Below are 14728 nucleotides of genomic sequence, written 5' to 3' on the forward strand. Positions count from 1 at the left end.
ACTGTGTTGCCCGGGTTCATCTTGGACTCCTAGTCTCAAATGATCCTCTTGCTTCAGCCTCCCAAAGTGCTGGGATTACAGGTGTGAGCCACCATGCTCCGCCAGAATGTAGCTCTAAATTTCACTGTGTTCATGGCTTTGTTTTCCCCAGGAGCTCCTGTGCTCTAAGCAACCAAAAGGAAGCATCGAAGTTTCAGCACCGCTGGTCTCTGTAGCCGTCTCCACCCCACCTCATACCCTGTGCAACAGCTGGTGATGTGCACCAGCCCTCCCCACCACCAGAGGCCCCAGGGGTTCAAAGCAGAAACCCATTCTAGACACCCCTCCCCCAACAAAGATAGTCCAGGATACACACTTATTCTCTGTGGAAAAAGAACTTGACTTTATTTAGAAAGTCTACAAAATACAGAAGGCGATAACTCGCTTGCTGTAAGTCAGGAAATAAATAAATTCTAGGAGCCGGGCAATATTTTTAAACTTTTTTTTTTTGAGACAGGGTTTTGCTGTGTTGCCCAGGCTGGAGTGCAGTGGTGCGATCTCAACTCACTACAGCCTCTGCCTTCTGGGCTTAAGTGATCCTCCTGCCTCAGCCTCCCAAGTAGCTGGGACTACAGGCATGATGAGCCACCAAGCATGGCTAATTTTTGTATTTTTTGTAGAGACGGGGTTTCACCATGTTGTCCAGGCTGGTCTCAAACTCTTGGACTCAAGCGATCCCCCTCCTTGGCCTCCCAAAGTGCTGGGATTACAGGTGTGAGCCACCGTGCCTGGCTTAAACATTTTTTGTTGTTGCTATCCGGCTTTCCCTAAATATAAGATAAAATGTGATTTATTTGCAGATATAAAATATAAAGTCCAGCTCAGGGCCATACGCCACTTTCCCCAGGGAACAGGAGCTCAGGCTCTGGCTGGGGAGAATAACTTAGATCCGTGCAATAAATAAACAGTGGGGAGGGGCAGTGTGGACAGTGTTGGGGGAGGGACTTGAGGCTGGGCTTCCCAGGAGAATGACAATCAAAGGCAGGGGTCAGCCCCCACCACACAGTGGACACTGACAGGGGTCAAGGTGGTACCCTTCTTCTTAGGACCCCACTCCAGGCTGCAGTAGGACTGCAGGGTCTGTCTCCTTGTCTCCCTATTTGCCACAGCAGTCCATGGCCCCGTTTCTCTGACTGGCCAGCCCCTGGACACCCTGGCTGCAGGGACAGCCTAGGGCTGAACCAGGCCAGCTCCTTCCCACTCTTCCATCCATGTCACCTTCTCTCTCCCTCTGCTTCTCTCCCCCTCCCTTGCAGCGAGCGGTCTCCCAGGCCAGGGATGCCCTCCCACCACCTTTCTGAGTCCCTGTCCACTGTCCCCCTGAAAACCATGGCTGGAATGAATCTTAGGGCAGCAGTGAGGAAACCCAGGTTTTGGTCCCAGCACAACCACTAAGTGAAATGTGACCTCGGGCCTGTTTCCCCATCTGTGAACTGGGTTTCACTAGTCTTCCTACCCACTCTTAGTTTCGGAGGGTCAGGCACCCCCAGGCCTAAACCAGAGGTGGAGGCATCTCTTCAGTGCAATTTCTCAGCAGGATGGCCTGTAAGTCACAGCCAGCCAAACCTAGCTCTGAATCCTGGGAGGGTTTGGAGGACATATTGGCACAATCAGAGCAGTTTCCAAGATGAGGGGTGCCCTCTTCTCCCCCAACAGCTGTTCTCTGAGCCGGCTCTGTATCTCTCAATCTAAAAAGGCTAAACTTTCAGCCAAGGGCGATCCCAGATCCAGACCTCTGTCCCATCCCCAACCTACCAAAGTTCCCCTTCCCAGGGCCATGCGGTCCCAGTTTTGGGGGCTGCAAGAGGAAGACAGGGCCCATGGAGGGAGTGTGTGTGCACCAAGGGGCCAGTGCTGCAGAGAAATGGGGCCTGGGCACAGAGGCGGCGCTCAGGCACTTTGGGGAGGGAGCTGGAGCCGGAGGGGTGTGGCTGGGGCATGGCGGGGGCGGGCACTAGGAGCAGGAGGCCGGGCCGTGGGCGGGGTCCGCTCCGGGGGCGGGGCCAGACCCCGAGCCCGGGGTGGACTTGACGATGGTGATGACGCTGGCTGGCGCCACGAGCGTGGTGGGCCCGCGGGCTGCGGCCACAGAGCGCGCGAAGCCCTGCAGTGCCTCGCACTTGCCGCGCAGCGCGTCGAGCTCCAGGCGCATGGCGGCGTTCTCGCGCGCCAGCTTGTCCACCTCGCGCTCCAGCTCCGACTTCTGCTTCTGCAGCTCCTCCTTTTGGCACACGCGCTTCACGCGGCAGCTGGCGGCGTAGCCGCGGTTTTTGAGTGTGCGGCGCCGCTGCTTGAGCCGTGTCACCTCCTCGGCCGAGAGCCCGCGCAGGTGCCGGTTCAGCTCGCGCACCGACAGCCCCATCAGCGCCTCGTCCGACAGGTGCGGCGTGTTCTCACTCAGCTCTCGCTTGATCTGCGGGCATAGGGAAACTGAGGCCCAGGGACTGGGGACGGTGCCCCGCTCCACACCTCGGTGTTCCTCTTTCACTGCCTTAGCCACCGAGGTGGTGGTTGGACTTGATCCAAAACCCTGAAGGGGAGCAGGAATCCGGGAAGGGGAAACCAGGCCAAACTAGGATCCGGACACAAAAGGAGGCCACCCCGGGCTCAACCTGAATTCTAATCTAGCGCCAAGCCCTGGACTCAGCCAGAGAAACCCAGCCCGGAAAGCACCTTTGAATGCACCAGGGGGCATTGACTCGATGGGGAAGGAGGATGGAGAGGGAAGTGACCTACCCCAGGGACATGCAGCCCGTGACCAGAGCCCAGGCCTCCTGGTCCCAGCCTGTGGCTGTGGCCCTTCCCTTGGGCATCATGAAGGCCTGGTGCCTGCTGAGCCACCCAGGGGATTCCAGGAAAGAAGGGGAAGTTGGGATGACGAGGCTCTACATGGGCAGGGAGGGAGGGCTTCATGGGTTAACAGAGGCTGCCTCCTCACCTTTAGAGCTTTGCTGGATAGGGGATCCACAGACATGTTTGCAGAAGGTGCCCTCTGGGCCGCAGACCTAGGGTAGAAAGGAGGTCAAAGTCACCTTGTTTTGTTTTTGTTTTCCCATTTAGAATAACATCCAAACTCACTACCTTGCCATTCAAGGCCTCTGCTATCTTAGAACTGATTCATACCTGCCACCTTCCTCTCTCCACATTGCTCCACAGGCCTCCTTGAATGGCTCCTTCCAGCCTCGGGAGCTGTGCACATGCTGTTCTCTTTACTGTTCTAGCTCCCCATGGTGACTCCTCATCATTTAGGTGTTTGCCCAATGTCACCGCCTCAAGAGATCTTTGACCATTCCGGCTAAACGCCTCTTTGTGTCACATCACATAACCCTGCCTATTAACCCTTGTAACAGTCACCTCTTCTGCATTTCTTGTGCTTGGTTCCTCATCTATGATTTGTTTCTCCTTCCCACTCCTCCTCCACCAAAACGGAAGCCCATGAAGGCAGAGGCCTTGCCTGTCTCACCATGGCATCAATATGCCTAAATAAGTGCTTGGTATATAGTAGATGGCCCAGTAAGTGTGCACCAAATGAATAGATGTCCCTCTCCTGACCATTCTTCCACATGGGGCTTGGACATGTGCCTTTGATTTGATTTTTCAGAACTTTTTTTCTTTTTTTGAGACAGTCTTACTCTGTCGCCCAGGCAGGAATGCAGTCGTGCGATCTCGGCTCACCTCCCGGGTTCAAGTGATTCTCCTGCCTCAGCCTCCCAAGTAGCTGGGATTACAGGTGCCTGTCACCATGCCCAGCTAATTTTTTGTATTTTTAGTAGAGATGGGGTTTTGCCATTTGGCCAGGCTGGTTTTAAACTACTGACCTCAGGTGATACACCCACCTTGGCCTCCCAAAGTGTTGGGATTACAGTGTGAGCCACCGTACTCAGCTGATTTTTCAGAACTTTTCTTAAAGTATAACCTACATTCAGAAAAGTACACACAGCATATGTGCACCAGTAAATGCCTTTTTTTTTTTTTTTTTTTTTTTTTTTGAGACAGTCTCGCTCTGTCGCCCAGGCTGGAGTGCAGTGGCCGGATCTCAGCTCACTGCAAGTTCCGCCTCCTGGGTTTACACCATTCTCCTGCCTTAGCCTCCCAAGTAGCTGGGACTACAGGCGCCCGCCACCTCGCCCGGCTAGTTTTTTTGTATTTTTTTAGTAGAGACGGGGTTTCACCGTGTTAGCCAGGATGGTCTTGATCTCCTGACCTCATGATCCACCCGTCTTGGCCTCCCAAAGTGCTGGGATTACAGGCTTGAACCACCGCACCCTGCCAGTAAATGCCTTTTTACAAAGCCCATCCGGCACCCCATAAGATACAATATCAGCCAGTCCCCTCTCTCCCCAGGCCTCCTTCATCTAGACCTCTGTTTTGGAAAAGCTTTCCCAGCTGCCTGGGGACTGCCCCACACTAACTCAGCATGCCCTAGGCAGATGGGGCAGCCATCCCTAGACCACTGAGGGCCTCTCATCTCCTAATCCCCCCTCCCACACGCCTGACAGCCGCATGCTCCTTCAACAACTATTTATTGAGCAGCTACTCTTTGCCAAACATGTAGTTGGTAATGGGGAGACAAAGGTGAATAAAACTCATGGAGGGTCAGTGGTCATTGCTCTGGGCTGGAGAAGGGGACCAACTCCCAAAGGCCCCTATAAAGCAGCAGTCTGCTCTGTCCCTAGCTGATAGGATCTACTCCGCCATTCCTTGTGAACGTGAGTTTTCTCATCTGTCTCCAAGGGGAGGGGGCAGTAATAAGAAGCCAAGGAAAATGAAGGAAGATAGGCTGGGTGCAGTGGCTCAAGCCTGTAATCCCAGCACTTAGGAGGCTGAGGCGGGCAGATCACCTGAGTTCAGGAGTTTGAGACCAGCCTGGCCAACGTGGCGAAACTCCATCTCTACCAAAAATACAAAAATTAGCCAGGTGTGGTGGTGCACGCCTGTAGTCCCAGCTATTCGAGAGGCTGAGGCAGGAGAATTGCTTGAACATGGGAAGTGGAGGTTACAGTGAGCCGAGACTGCGCCACTGCACTCCAGCCTGGGTGACAGAACGAGACTTTATCTCAAAAAAAAAAAAAAAAGTAAAAAGAAAATAAAGGAAGATGTTTTGTGATCTGAGCTGTAGCATCCTATAAACACATGCCATATCGGAAAGAGCATTACCCAGTTTGGTGGACAGCAGAGGGCAACAGGCCAGGTCCAAGCCCTGGTTCCTTGAGCTGTCTGCAGGGCTAACCTCACAGGTCGGCTCAGCCTCTGACACATTCTGGCAGGACCGAGGTGTCTCCCAGGGACAAGGTGGAGAAATGAAAACTACATGGACCTTGGTGCCAGACACACCTGGGGCCTTTTGGGGGTGGTCTCGCTCACTAGTTGTGGGGTTCTGGTAGGTTAGCCACTCTCTCTGTGCCTCACTTTCCCCCTGGGTGACACAGGTAGCTGTGTTAAGTCAGCTCATGTCACGCCTCTCTCAGGACCTTCCCACGGCTCACTGGAGTAAAGCCAGAGTCGTCACCGTGGCCCACAATGTGCTGCAGAAGGTGATCCCCAGTGGCCGGGCGCAGTGGCTCACACCTGTAATCCCAGCATTTTGGGGAGGCCAAGGTGGGTGGATCACAAGGTCAGGAGATCGAGACCAGCCTGGCCAACATGGTGAAACCCCGTCTCTACTAAAAATACAAAAATTAGCCAGGCGTAGTGACGGGCGCCCATAGTCCCAGCTACTCAGGAGGCTGAGGCAGAAGAATCACTTGACCCCGGGAGGTGGAGGTTGCAGTGAGCCGAGATCACACCACTTGCATTCCAGCCTGGACAACACAGTGAGACTCCATCTCAAAAAAGAAAAGAAAGTGCTCCCCAGCATGCCCTCTCCGACCTCAGTCCTGCTTGGCTCCCCTTTGCTTCCCCTGCCTCAGCCACACCTGCTGTTCCTCAACACAGGATGCATGCTCCTCTCCAGGACCTTCACACTTGCTGGTCCCTCTGCTGGCATTTTTTTGTTTTCATTTTTTTTTTTTTTTTTTTTTTTTTTTTTTTTATACAGGGTCTCACTCACTCTGTTATAGGCAGGAGTGCAGTGACATGGTCAAAACTCATTGTAACCCCAAACTCCCAGGCTCAAGTGGTCCTCCTACCTCGGCCTCCCTAGTAGCTGGAACTACAGGTGCATGCCACCAAGCCTGGCCAATTTTTGTACTTTTTGTACAGACAGAGTTTCACCATGTTGCCCAGGCTGGTCTTGAACTCCTGGGCTCAAGCGATCCTCCTGCCTCTGCCTCCCAAAGTATTGGGATTATAGGCATGAGCCACCGCTCATGGCCTCTGCTGGCATCTTTGTTCCCTAGATAGCCACAGAGTTTGCTCTGTCACCTCCTCAGGTCTCTTCAGACCCCATGTTCACTCAATTTAGAATTTGCAACCCCTGATACACACACAGACACGCACGCACACACACACACACACACACAGACAGACTCCCCATGTTCCTTCCCCACTTCAGGTTTTCTCATGTGTAATTATCATGACTCACATATATGGTGGGTATTTGTTCAGTGTCTGTCCCTCCCAGCCCTCCAATTAGAATGCCAGCTCCATGAGGGCAGAGCTTTTATACCTCATTCACCGTGGCCTCCCTTGTGCCTAGAAGAGCGCCTAGTACCTCATAGATGCTCAAGGAATCCTTGCTGAGTTCTCAGTGTGACTCAGGCCGAGGTGGGGACAGTCCAGGGCTTCTCAGGAAACTCCCCAGCCCCTCCTGGCCCACACAGTCAGGGGGTCTGACCGCTCAGAGGGAAGGAAGGAGTGGGACAGAAGGAAGTTGATGCTTGCAGAGATCCCCTGATGGGGCAGCCACTGTGGCCCTTAAGCAGGAGAGTCTTAGGAGTCACACAGGTTGCGCTGGGGGTAGCTGCGTGGACCCAGAGTGCCAGGTCAGGACCCAGGCAGCTTTAGACCCCTGTGTGGATCCATGGTGAAGACCAGTGGCTTCATGGGGTGAACCCTGAGCTGCAGCCCCCACTGCTGAACATGCCGGCTTAGCCTGGGCTCTGGCCTCAGTTTCCCTGCCTAGCACTTCAAATCCTAGGGGGCTCAGGCAGGCACTGGCTGCCCACCTAGCTCTCCTTGGGGGCCTCTGTGCACTCCTATCCTACCTGGAAAAGTCGTATGAGATCTGTGGGCTACCTGACCTTTCAGACACTATCTGGAGATGTTTACATGTCAACCTCACTGATCCTACCCTTCAATGCAGGCCTTTTTTTTTTTTTTTTTTGAGATGGAGTCTGGCTCTGTCACCTAGGCTGGAGTGCAGTGGCAGGATCTCAGCTCACTGCAACGCCCGCCTCCTGGGTTCAAGAGATTCGTTCTGCCTCAGCCTCCTGAATAGCTGAGACTACAGGCGCCTGCCACCATGCCCAGCTAATTTTTGTATTTTTAATAGAGACAGGGTTTCACCATATTGGTCAGGCTGGTCTCGAACTCCTAACCTCAGGTGATCCACCTGCCTCAGCCTCCCGAAGTGCTGGGATTATAGGTGAGAGCCACTGCGCCCGACCCAATGCAGGCCTCTTAAGTGGTCACACTCACTGCCCTACACACACCTGGGGAGGTCCAGCACGCCTCCCTGCTGCCCTCAGCTCATCCCCACACAGCAGCTGGACAATCTTTGCACCACGTGAATCTGACCATGCCACCAACCAGATTAAAACTTTCCATGGTTCAGCTGGGCAGGGTGGCTTATGCCTGTAATCCCAGCACTTTGGGAGACCAAGGCGGGCAGATCACGAGGTCAGGAGATTGAGACCATCCTGGCTAACACGGTGAAACCCTGTCTCTACGAAAAAATACAAAAAAAGTTAGCTGGGCGTGGTGGTGGGCGCCTGTAGTCCCAGCTACTCAGGAGGCTGAGGCAGGAGAACAATGTGAACCCGGGAGGTGGAGCTTGCAGTGAGCCGAGATCGCGCCACTGCACTCTAGCCTGGGCGACAGAGTGATACTCCGTCTCAAAACAAAACAAAACAAAACAAAACAAAACAAAAACCTTCCATAGATAGTTCCATAGATAGATAGTTCCCTACTATCCTAAGGACAGAGTCCAGACCTACCCTCACAGCACCCCAGGCCCTGTGTGTCCAGCCCCACGCCCATTTCCCACCACTGCCACCTCCACTCTGCTCCAGCCACACAGAATTTCTTTCACTTCCTCCCACCCGTACTTTCTTGCCTCTGAGCCACCTCCCACCCCATGACATCTCTCTCCCCTTACTCCCCCCTACATTGGCAGACTCCTACTCATCCTTTTGCCCTGGGTGTAGACATCTCCTCCTCCAGGAAGCCCTCCCTGATCCTTAGGACTTGTTAGGCACCCCTACCCCTGTGTGTAATGGGTTGTGTTTCCTTGCTGTCTCTCCACCAGACAGCGAGAGGCTGAATCAGCTCTGGGTGCTTGAGGCCACCCATCTCAAGACCTGGCAGGGAGCAGGCACTGGGGAAGGGTGGATGGGCGGAGTGTCTGACGCCATCACCCAGCTAGTCAGTGTCCAAACCAAGTTCCAAGCTGAAACGTCGTTCAGTACCTCCTGGCCCTGTCTCTAATTCTTCCTCCTCTCCAGCTGCTTCCTTGCGCCTGTTGGCAGAGCCAGTACAGATGCTAGGAGAATGGGAAGAGAACAGAGGAGATCCCATCCACGTGACTTTGGGCCCAAAGGCGGGGTGTGGGAAACAGGGAAAGGAGCACTGGATTGGGAGTCAAGCTTGGGTTTAAGTCCCATCTCTGTTTTCTCAGGCTGTGTGACCTGGGGTGAGCCACTCCATCTCTCTGGGTCTCCACTTTCCCATTTAAAGGATCAGAATAATACCTGCCTCGCAGGGTTTTGGTGCAATCAAGTGGTATACACTGTAGAGGTCAGTGAGCACCTGGGAGGTTAGAATTGCTGTCTGTCCAGGAGGGGTCAGGCCTGTAGCCAGCACTGGGGTTTCACTCTGATTCAGCATCTCCCAGCTGGCGGCAGTCACACAGGGAACTGCAGGAAAGGCCGTTCGAGGCCATCAGGTCCTGCCTCCTCACTTGACCCAAGGGGAAGTAGAGACCCAGAGACGGGCATCACTTGCTTGAAGTCACACAACAGGTGTGAATGAATATCTGCAAAGGCCCAGGACTGAAACCTGGTCCCTTCACACCGTCATCTCCCTGGTTCGCCCAATCCTGAGGTAATGCCCAGAGACGGCAATACAGTAGTCCAGGCTCATACAGCCAGCATGGGGTACGATTCAGGCCTGAGAGTTCAAGACCAACCTGGGCAAGATGGCTAGACTTCATCTCCAAAAAATAAAAAGATTAGCCAGGTGCAGTTGTGCACACCTGTGGTCCCAGCTACTTAGGAGGCTGAGGCAGGAGGACCCCTTGAGCCCAGGAATTCAAGGCGGGAATGAGCTGTGATCCTGCCACTGCACTCCCTGGGTGACAAAGCAAGACCCCGCCTCTTAAAAAAAAAAATTAGCCAGGCATGGTGGTGGGCGCCTGTAGTCCCAGCTACTCGGGAGGCTGAGGCAGGAGAATGGCGTGAACCCGGAGGTGGAGGTTGCAGTGAGCTGAAATCGTGCCACTGCACTCCATCCTGGGCGACAGAGTGAAACTCCATCTCAAAAAAAAAAAAAAAGATAGCCAGGCAAGGTGGCTCACGCCTGTAATCCCAGCACTTTGGGAGGCCAAGGTGGGCAGATCATCTGAGGCCAGGAGTTCAAGAACAGCCTGGCCAACATGGTGAAATCCTGTCTCTACTAAAAAAAAAAAAAATGCAAAAATTAGCTGGGTGTGGTGGCGCACACCTCTAGTCCCAGCTACTTGAGAGGCTCAGGCAGGAGAATTGCTTGAGTCTGGGAGGTGGTTTCAGTGAGCCAAGAACAAGCCACTGGACTCTAGCCTGGGCAACAGAGCAAGACTCCGTCTTAAAAAAAAAAAAAGAGGCATAGGCAAGAAAGATCACCTCATCTCGCCATCATCCCACTATCCACAAGCAACAGACACATCACTAACCACACACAGCACCAGTTCCCAGTGAGGCAGGACACAGCCCCTGAGTCTTTCTCAGCACAGAACTGTTTTCTCCTGAGCTTGGACACAGCCTCAGAATCCTCAACAGTGCCTCCAGACCAGGCCCGAGAGATGGAACGGAGAGGTGGAACCATCAGCCATTCCCTACCCTTGCTAATAGTGGAAGCTGGCTGTGTTTGTAAATACCCTCAGGCGCTAGGAAGGTTTTGAACCTGCTCTTCCCCCACTCCTCCATGCCCTCCTGTCCCAGCCTCAGCCCCCTCAACTGTATCCTGGATGTCAGCTGAGGCACCCACGTTTGCCCAGGAATGTCCTAGCTCAGCAAAGTCAGGCAATCACAGAGGGAAAGTCACAAGAAGGGGGAACTTTCTGGTAACCTCAGGCTTTCCGCAGGCAACCCCAGGCCAGGGGCTGCCAAGGGGCCTGGGTCCTTTCCCTTTGCCAGGCTGGCGGACCCTGGGCCTGAGAAATAGTAGCTGATCCAATCCCCTGTTAGGCACCGGAGGCAACCAAGCCACTGTTTGGTAGCAGTGGTGGACTGGAACCCAGGGGTCCTCTCTCTTCTATTCCGGCCACCACCGCCTCTCCCTGGCTTCTTCCCTTGGAAGCCAGCAGAGCTGACCTCCAGGGTCTGGAGGTCCATGGCGTCTTCTGGAGGCATAAGGAGAGAGGTGACTCTTGAGGGACTGACAGCTGCCTTGTCCAGTCAGCAGCCACAACCCTCCAACATCCCCCTCCCTGGCCCCAGCAGTCCACTCCAGAGACATCCTGTAGAAGGCCCACCCGCTGGCATGGGCTCCTCTCTGGCTGCTGAGCCATTTTGCTTGCTCTGTGAGGACAGAGGGAAAAAATGTGTTTTCCTAGGTCTTGGCAGCCAGCTCTGCTGGAGCCGCCTCCCTGCTGGAAGGGGAGCAAGGCTGGGAGAACCCAGCACCACAGAGAAGCAACGGCCTGGGGTTCCAGCCCTAGTTCGGGCACCCTCTCACACTCGCTGTGTGGCTTCAGGGACAGCACTCCCTCTCTCTGGGCCTCAGTTTTCCCAATACGCCAAACCTCCTCCAAGTCTAAGGTACCTTCCAACAATGACTATCTCCGAGTTTAGAGTTTCAGATTCTGGCTCAGAGCTCCAAGACCACCAGCAGAATGGAGGCAGGGAAAGGAAAGTGGTGAAGGCTTCCCGAAGGTGGGGGCATGAGACGCAAACTATCAGACTATCAGACTAGCCCTCTTCTCCACCTGCACAGCCACAGACCACTTCTTCTTTCATCTGGACCATGACCACAGCTGCCTGCTCACCAGCCTCTTGCCTTGCCGTCTGTCTCCAATCCCCACCATTGATCCTCCCGCAAGAGCTGTCAGAGGAATCACTACTGACACAAACCCACGAGCCTGTCCGTGCTTGGCCCATTTCAAAACTCTGCAATGCCAGCCTCCCCGCAAGCCCACACAGTAGGGTCCTCAGGCCTCAACCATGTTCCTGTCCACTCTCTCCCAGGATCATATGCTAACAAATGAATGAACAGATAGCAAATTCTACTATCCCTGAATGTTTCCCAAAGGGACAAGCGGGCAGTGCATGCCAGTGTGTGTGAGGGAGGAAGTTGCCTGAGCCCTGAAGGATCTGCTCGCTTTTGGGAGACTGCTTCAAGATTCCTCCAGCCTCTGCCCTGGCTTCCTGTTTCTCTGGGGTTCCCAGGCCTTTTTCTGCATATGTTGTGGAGCTCTTCGAGGACAGGGATCCAGGGCTCATTCATGCAATCAGCAAACATCCGAGAAGCACCCATTGTGTTCCAGGCTCTGTGCTGGGCCCTGGAGACCCTGAAGTGAATCACAGTTCCTGCCTTCAAGGGCTTTGCAGACAACCACCACTCTATCAGACTCAGTGCACTAGTCACCTCCCCAGGGAAGCCTTCCTTGATTGCCCTGGCTAAGTCAGAGCGCTGTTATGTACTTTCAAACCACAGTGACTTCTCCCTCACATCACCCATCTCAGCTGTGTTTTGCATTTACTTCTGTGGATCTTTCTTCAACTCTGTGTCCACTGCTCAGCTGTAAGCTCCCAGAGGTCAGTCTCTGGATCTGGTCTGTTCATCTCATCCCTGGCATCTGGTCCAGGGCAGGGGCCCAATGGCAATGCAGGGCCCAGGGGTGATTCAATGGGAAGTTAAACCTCTCAATGCTAACTTTTCATCTGGGACTGAGTCAACCAGCCACTTCCCCTCATCCCCTGACCCCAGGCCCTACTTTGGAAAGTTTCCTGCCCAGCTTTGAGGGTGGGCCTGTCTGGTTCCTGTGCTCCTGGCCCCAACCCCCCTGACTCAAACCCCACCTACTCTTGGGTACCCCCAGCTCCTGGCATGGGGCAGTCGGCTCTTTCTCTTCCACAATTCACCTGGAAAATATGCTGTCTGCAGTCTGAGACTTCCAGAGCTTCCCACTTCTACCCACCATCCTGCCATCCTGGCTGTTACCTAGTTCCAGTGGCAGATGGGAACACTGAGGGTCTCAGCTGCTGCAGCAGAGCTCACCCAGGGTTCAAAGATCCAAAGTCAAAAGATCATTGGTTCCTCACACTAGGAAGTTCCATTGCTCCCCTCCCATGATTCCCTAGCCTGTGGGTGGGTGGAGGGGGAAGGTGGATTAAGACCAAGGAATCTCTAGCCCCCAGCCCATCCTGCAGGCTGCTACAACAAACAGGTGCTTTCTGCAGGGCTATTGGGTGAGTGGGTAGGTGGTGGCTAGGTCAGGCCCCACCCCTCGCTCGTTAACCCTTCGTGCAGAGGCCTATCCCCACTGCCTGCTGACCCTGCCTGGCCCAGGGTGAGGACTCGGGGTCTGCCGGCTGGCTCAGAGCCTCAGCTAGCTTCCGGAGTCCAGCTGTAGGTCAGTCTGGTCTCACTAGTCCCACTTGCGAACTGAAACTACCAGGAGGGCGGAAACCGGCTCCACCCCATCCTCCAAGACCTAGCAGGTACAGCCTCCAGAACCCGGACTAGCGAGAAAGCCTGTGGTCCTCTCCCTGCCCCGCACCTTTGCAGTCAAGGTTTTCTGGCCCTTCCTGTTCTCACGGGACTGAGGGGATGGGCAACCCTGGGAAGAAGGAGAGTACGTTGGGTTTTCCCTCCCTAGGGAGCCCCAAAATCTGGGGACAAGAACCTGGGCTCCAACTCACTTTGTTACCAGATCCACCAGGGTGCCAAGCGGGGGTGGCTCACACCCCTCGCTCCTAGCTTAGCTGGGTGGGGTCTTTGATACCTTGCCCCACCCTGTGGCTGCGGGCACCGGCTCTGGGCGGGGGACAAACACTGGGGTCACGTGGCAGAGGCCCTGGGAAACTCCGGGGAGAGCGGGGACCGGACAGCCCTGGGTAAGTAGGACTGGGGAGGCCCGGGCCAGAATTCCCAGACCCCGTGTGAAGACGCATGGGTCCGCTTCCTTCGCTCGGGTCCTTGTTCCGCGTTTACTCCGGTGGCCAGCCCAGGGCACGCCCTCTCCGAGGTACACACCGCTGGTGTACAGGCCCCAGGGAGCGCGCGCGCGGACACGCACACACAAGCACACACGCGCACACACAGCACAACAGACACACGCCCCCCGAGGTACACCGCGCACGCACGCACCGGGCAGGATACCCAGGCCGCCCGCCAGGGAACACACGCCCGACCGCCCGCCCTCAGACGTAAACAAACCGCGCACGCACCGCCCGCCGGCGCCGGGCCAGGGCCTGTTCCCACCGAAGTCACGTAGGAGCACAGCGCCCCCGCCCCCGCCGGGCGGACGCGGAGATCGCCAGCCTGCGCTGCCCCTTCCTCCCCGGCGCCGCCGCCTCCCCGCCCGCGCCCCGGGAAGGGGCCCCGTCTCCACCCCCACTCCGCCGAGCTGGCCTCGGCCCCGTCCTCGGCGTCCCCGGGACGGCCGCTCCCTTCTCCCCGCCCCGAGCCGTCGGGCGATGGAGCCCCGGGAGCCCCGACGGATCGGGCCCCGGCGCCCACCCCAGGCGCGTCCTGGGGCGGGAAACCCTGCCGCCTCGGGGTCCCGCGCACCGCCCTCCTGGCCCCGCGTTCCTCACCCGCCTCTGGGCCCTCTTGGCCCGGCGCACTCGCACGCGCGCGTCTCGCCGCTGTCCCGGCCGCTGTCCGGCCCGCGCTCTGGTCTGTCTCCCCTCCGCTCTGAGCCGCAGGTCGCTCTGAACCGGGCGCTCTGGAGCGCCGCGCTGAGTTTTGTTGTGGGGAGGGCGGCGCAGGGGGCCGAGGCCGCGCGGAGTTGTAAGGCGAGCTTCCCGGAATTACTCACTCACAGGATTCCTTTCATTCATAAAAACCCAGTCATGCGGTGACGTCACCGTCCCGGCCGCCCTCCGGCCAGCAGCGGCATCCTGGTCCCTCGGCCCCGCCCCCGTCTGACCCCGCCCCCTGGTAGCCCCGCCCCCGGGGCCGCTCTGGTTCCAGTGCTCGTTGGGTGCGTTCACGCGACACGTCGCGAGAGCCCCGTGGGTGTAGGTGTCATTGGCTCATTTTGCAGTCAGTGGTCCTGGCCCTCTTCTTTCGACCTACACCTTCTGCCTTAATGATCTCATCCAGTCCCGTGGCTTTAAATGACATCTATGACCATGAGCCCCAGGTGTGTATTTCCAGAGCGAACAGC

General features: G+C 56.0%; 2 protein-coding genes across 4 annotated transcripts in view; both read right to left on the reverse strand.

Moving 5' to 3' along the window:
* CBY1 (chibby family member 1, beta catenin antagonist) overlaps nucleotides 1-14728 on the reverse strand; it is a 628117-nt gene that overhangs the window by 422462 nt on the left and 190927 nt on the right. The window lies entirely within an intron of this gene.
* Nucleotides 359-14483, reverse strand: MAFF (MAF bZIP transcription factor F). The gene is made up of 3 exons (XM_050806395.1): nucleotides 14154-14483; nucleotides 2978-3044; nucleotides 359-2452 (listed from the first exon to the last, which is right to left on the reverse strand). The coding sequence occupies exons 2-3, from the start codon at nucleotides 3011-3013 to the stop codon at nucleotides 1994-1996; spliced, it is 495 nt and encodes a 164-aa protein (XP_050662352.1). The 5' UTR covers nucleotides 3014-3044; nucleotides 14154-14483; the 3' UTR covers nucleotides 359-1993.

This window comes from Macaca thibetana, chromosome 10 (assembly GCF_024542745.1).
Source record: "Macaca thibetana thibetana isolate TM-01 chromosome 10, ASM2454274v1, whole genome shotgun sequence".
NCBI lineage: Eukaryota > Metazoa > Chordata > Mammalia > Primates > Cercopithecidae > Macaca > Macaca thibetana.

What these genes read in the sequence shown, in the direction of transcription:
- MAFF (XM_050806395.1), bottom strand. Translation starts at nt 3,013, where the DNA reads ATGTCTGTGGATCCCCTATCCAGCAAAGCTCTAAAG. An exon ending in TATCCAGCAAAGCTCTAAAG is followed by an intron (nt 2,453 to 2,977) that starts GTGAGGAGGCAG and finishes CTATGCCCGCAG; the next exon opens with ATCAAGCGAGAGCTGAGTGA.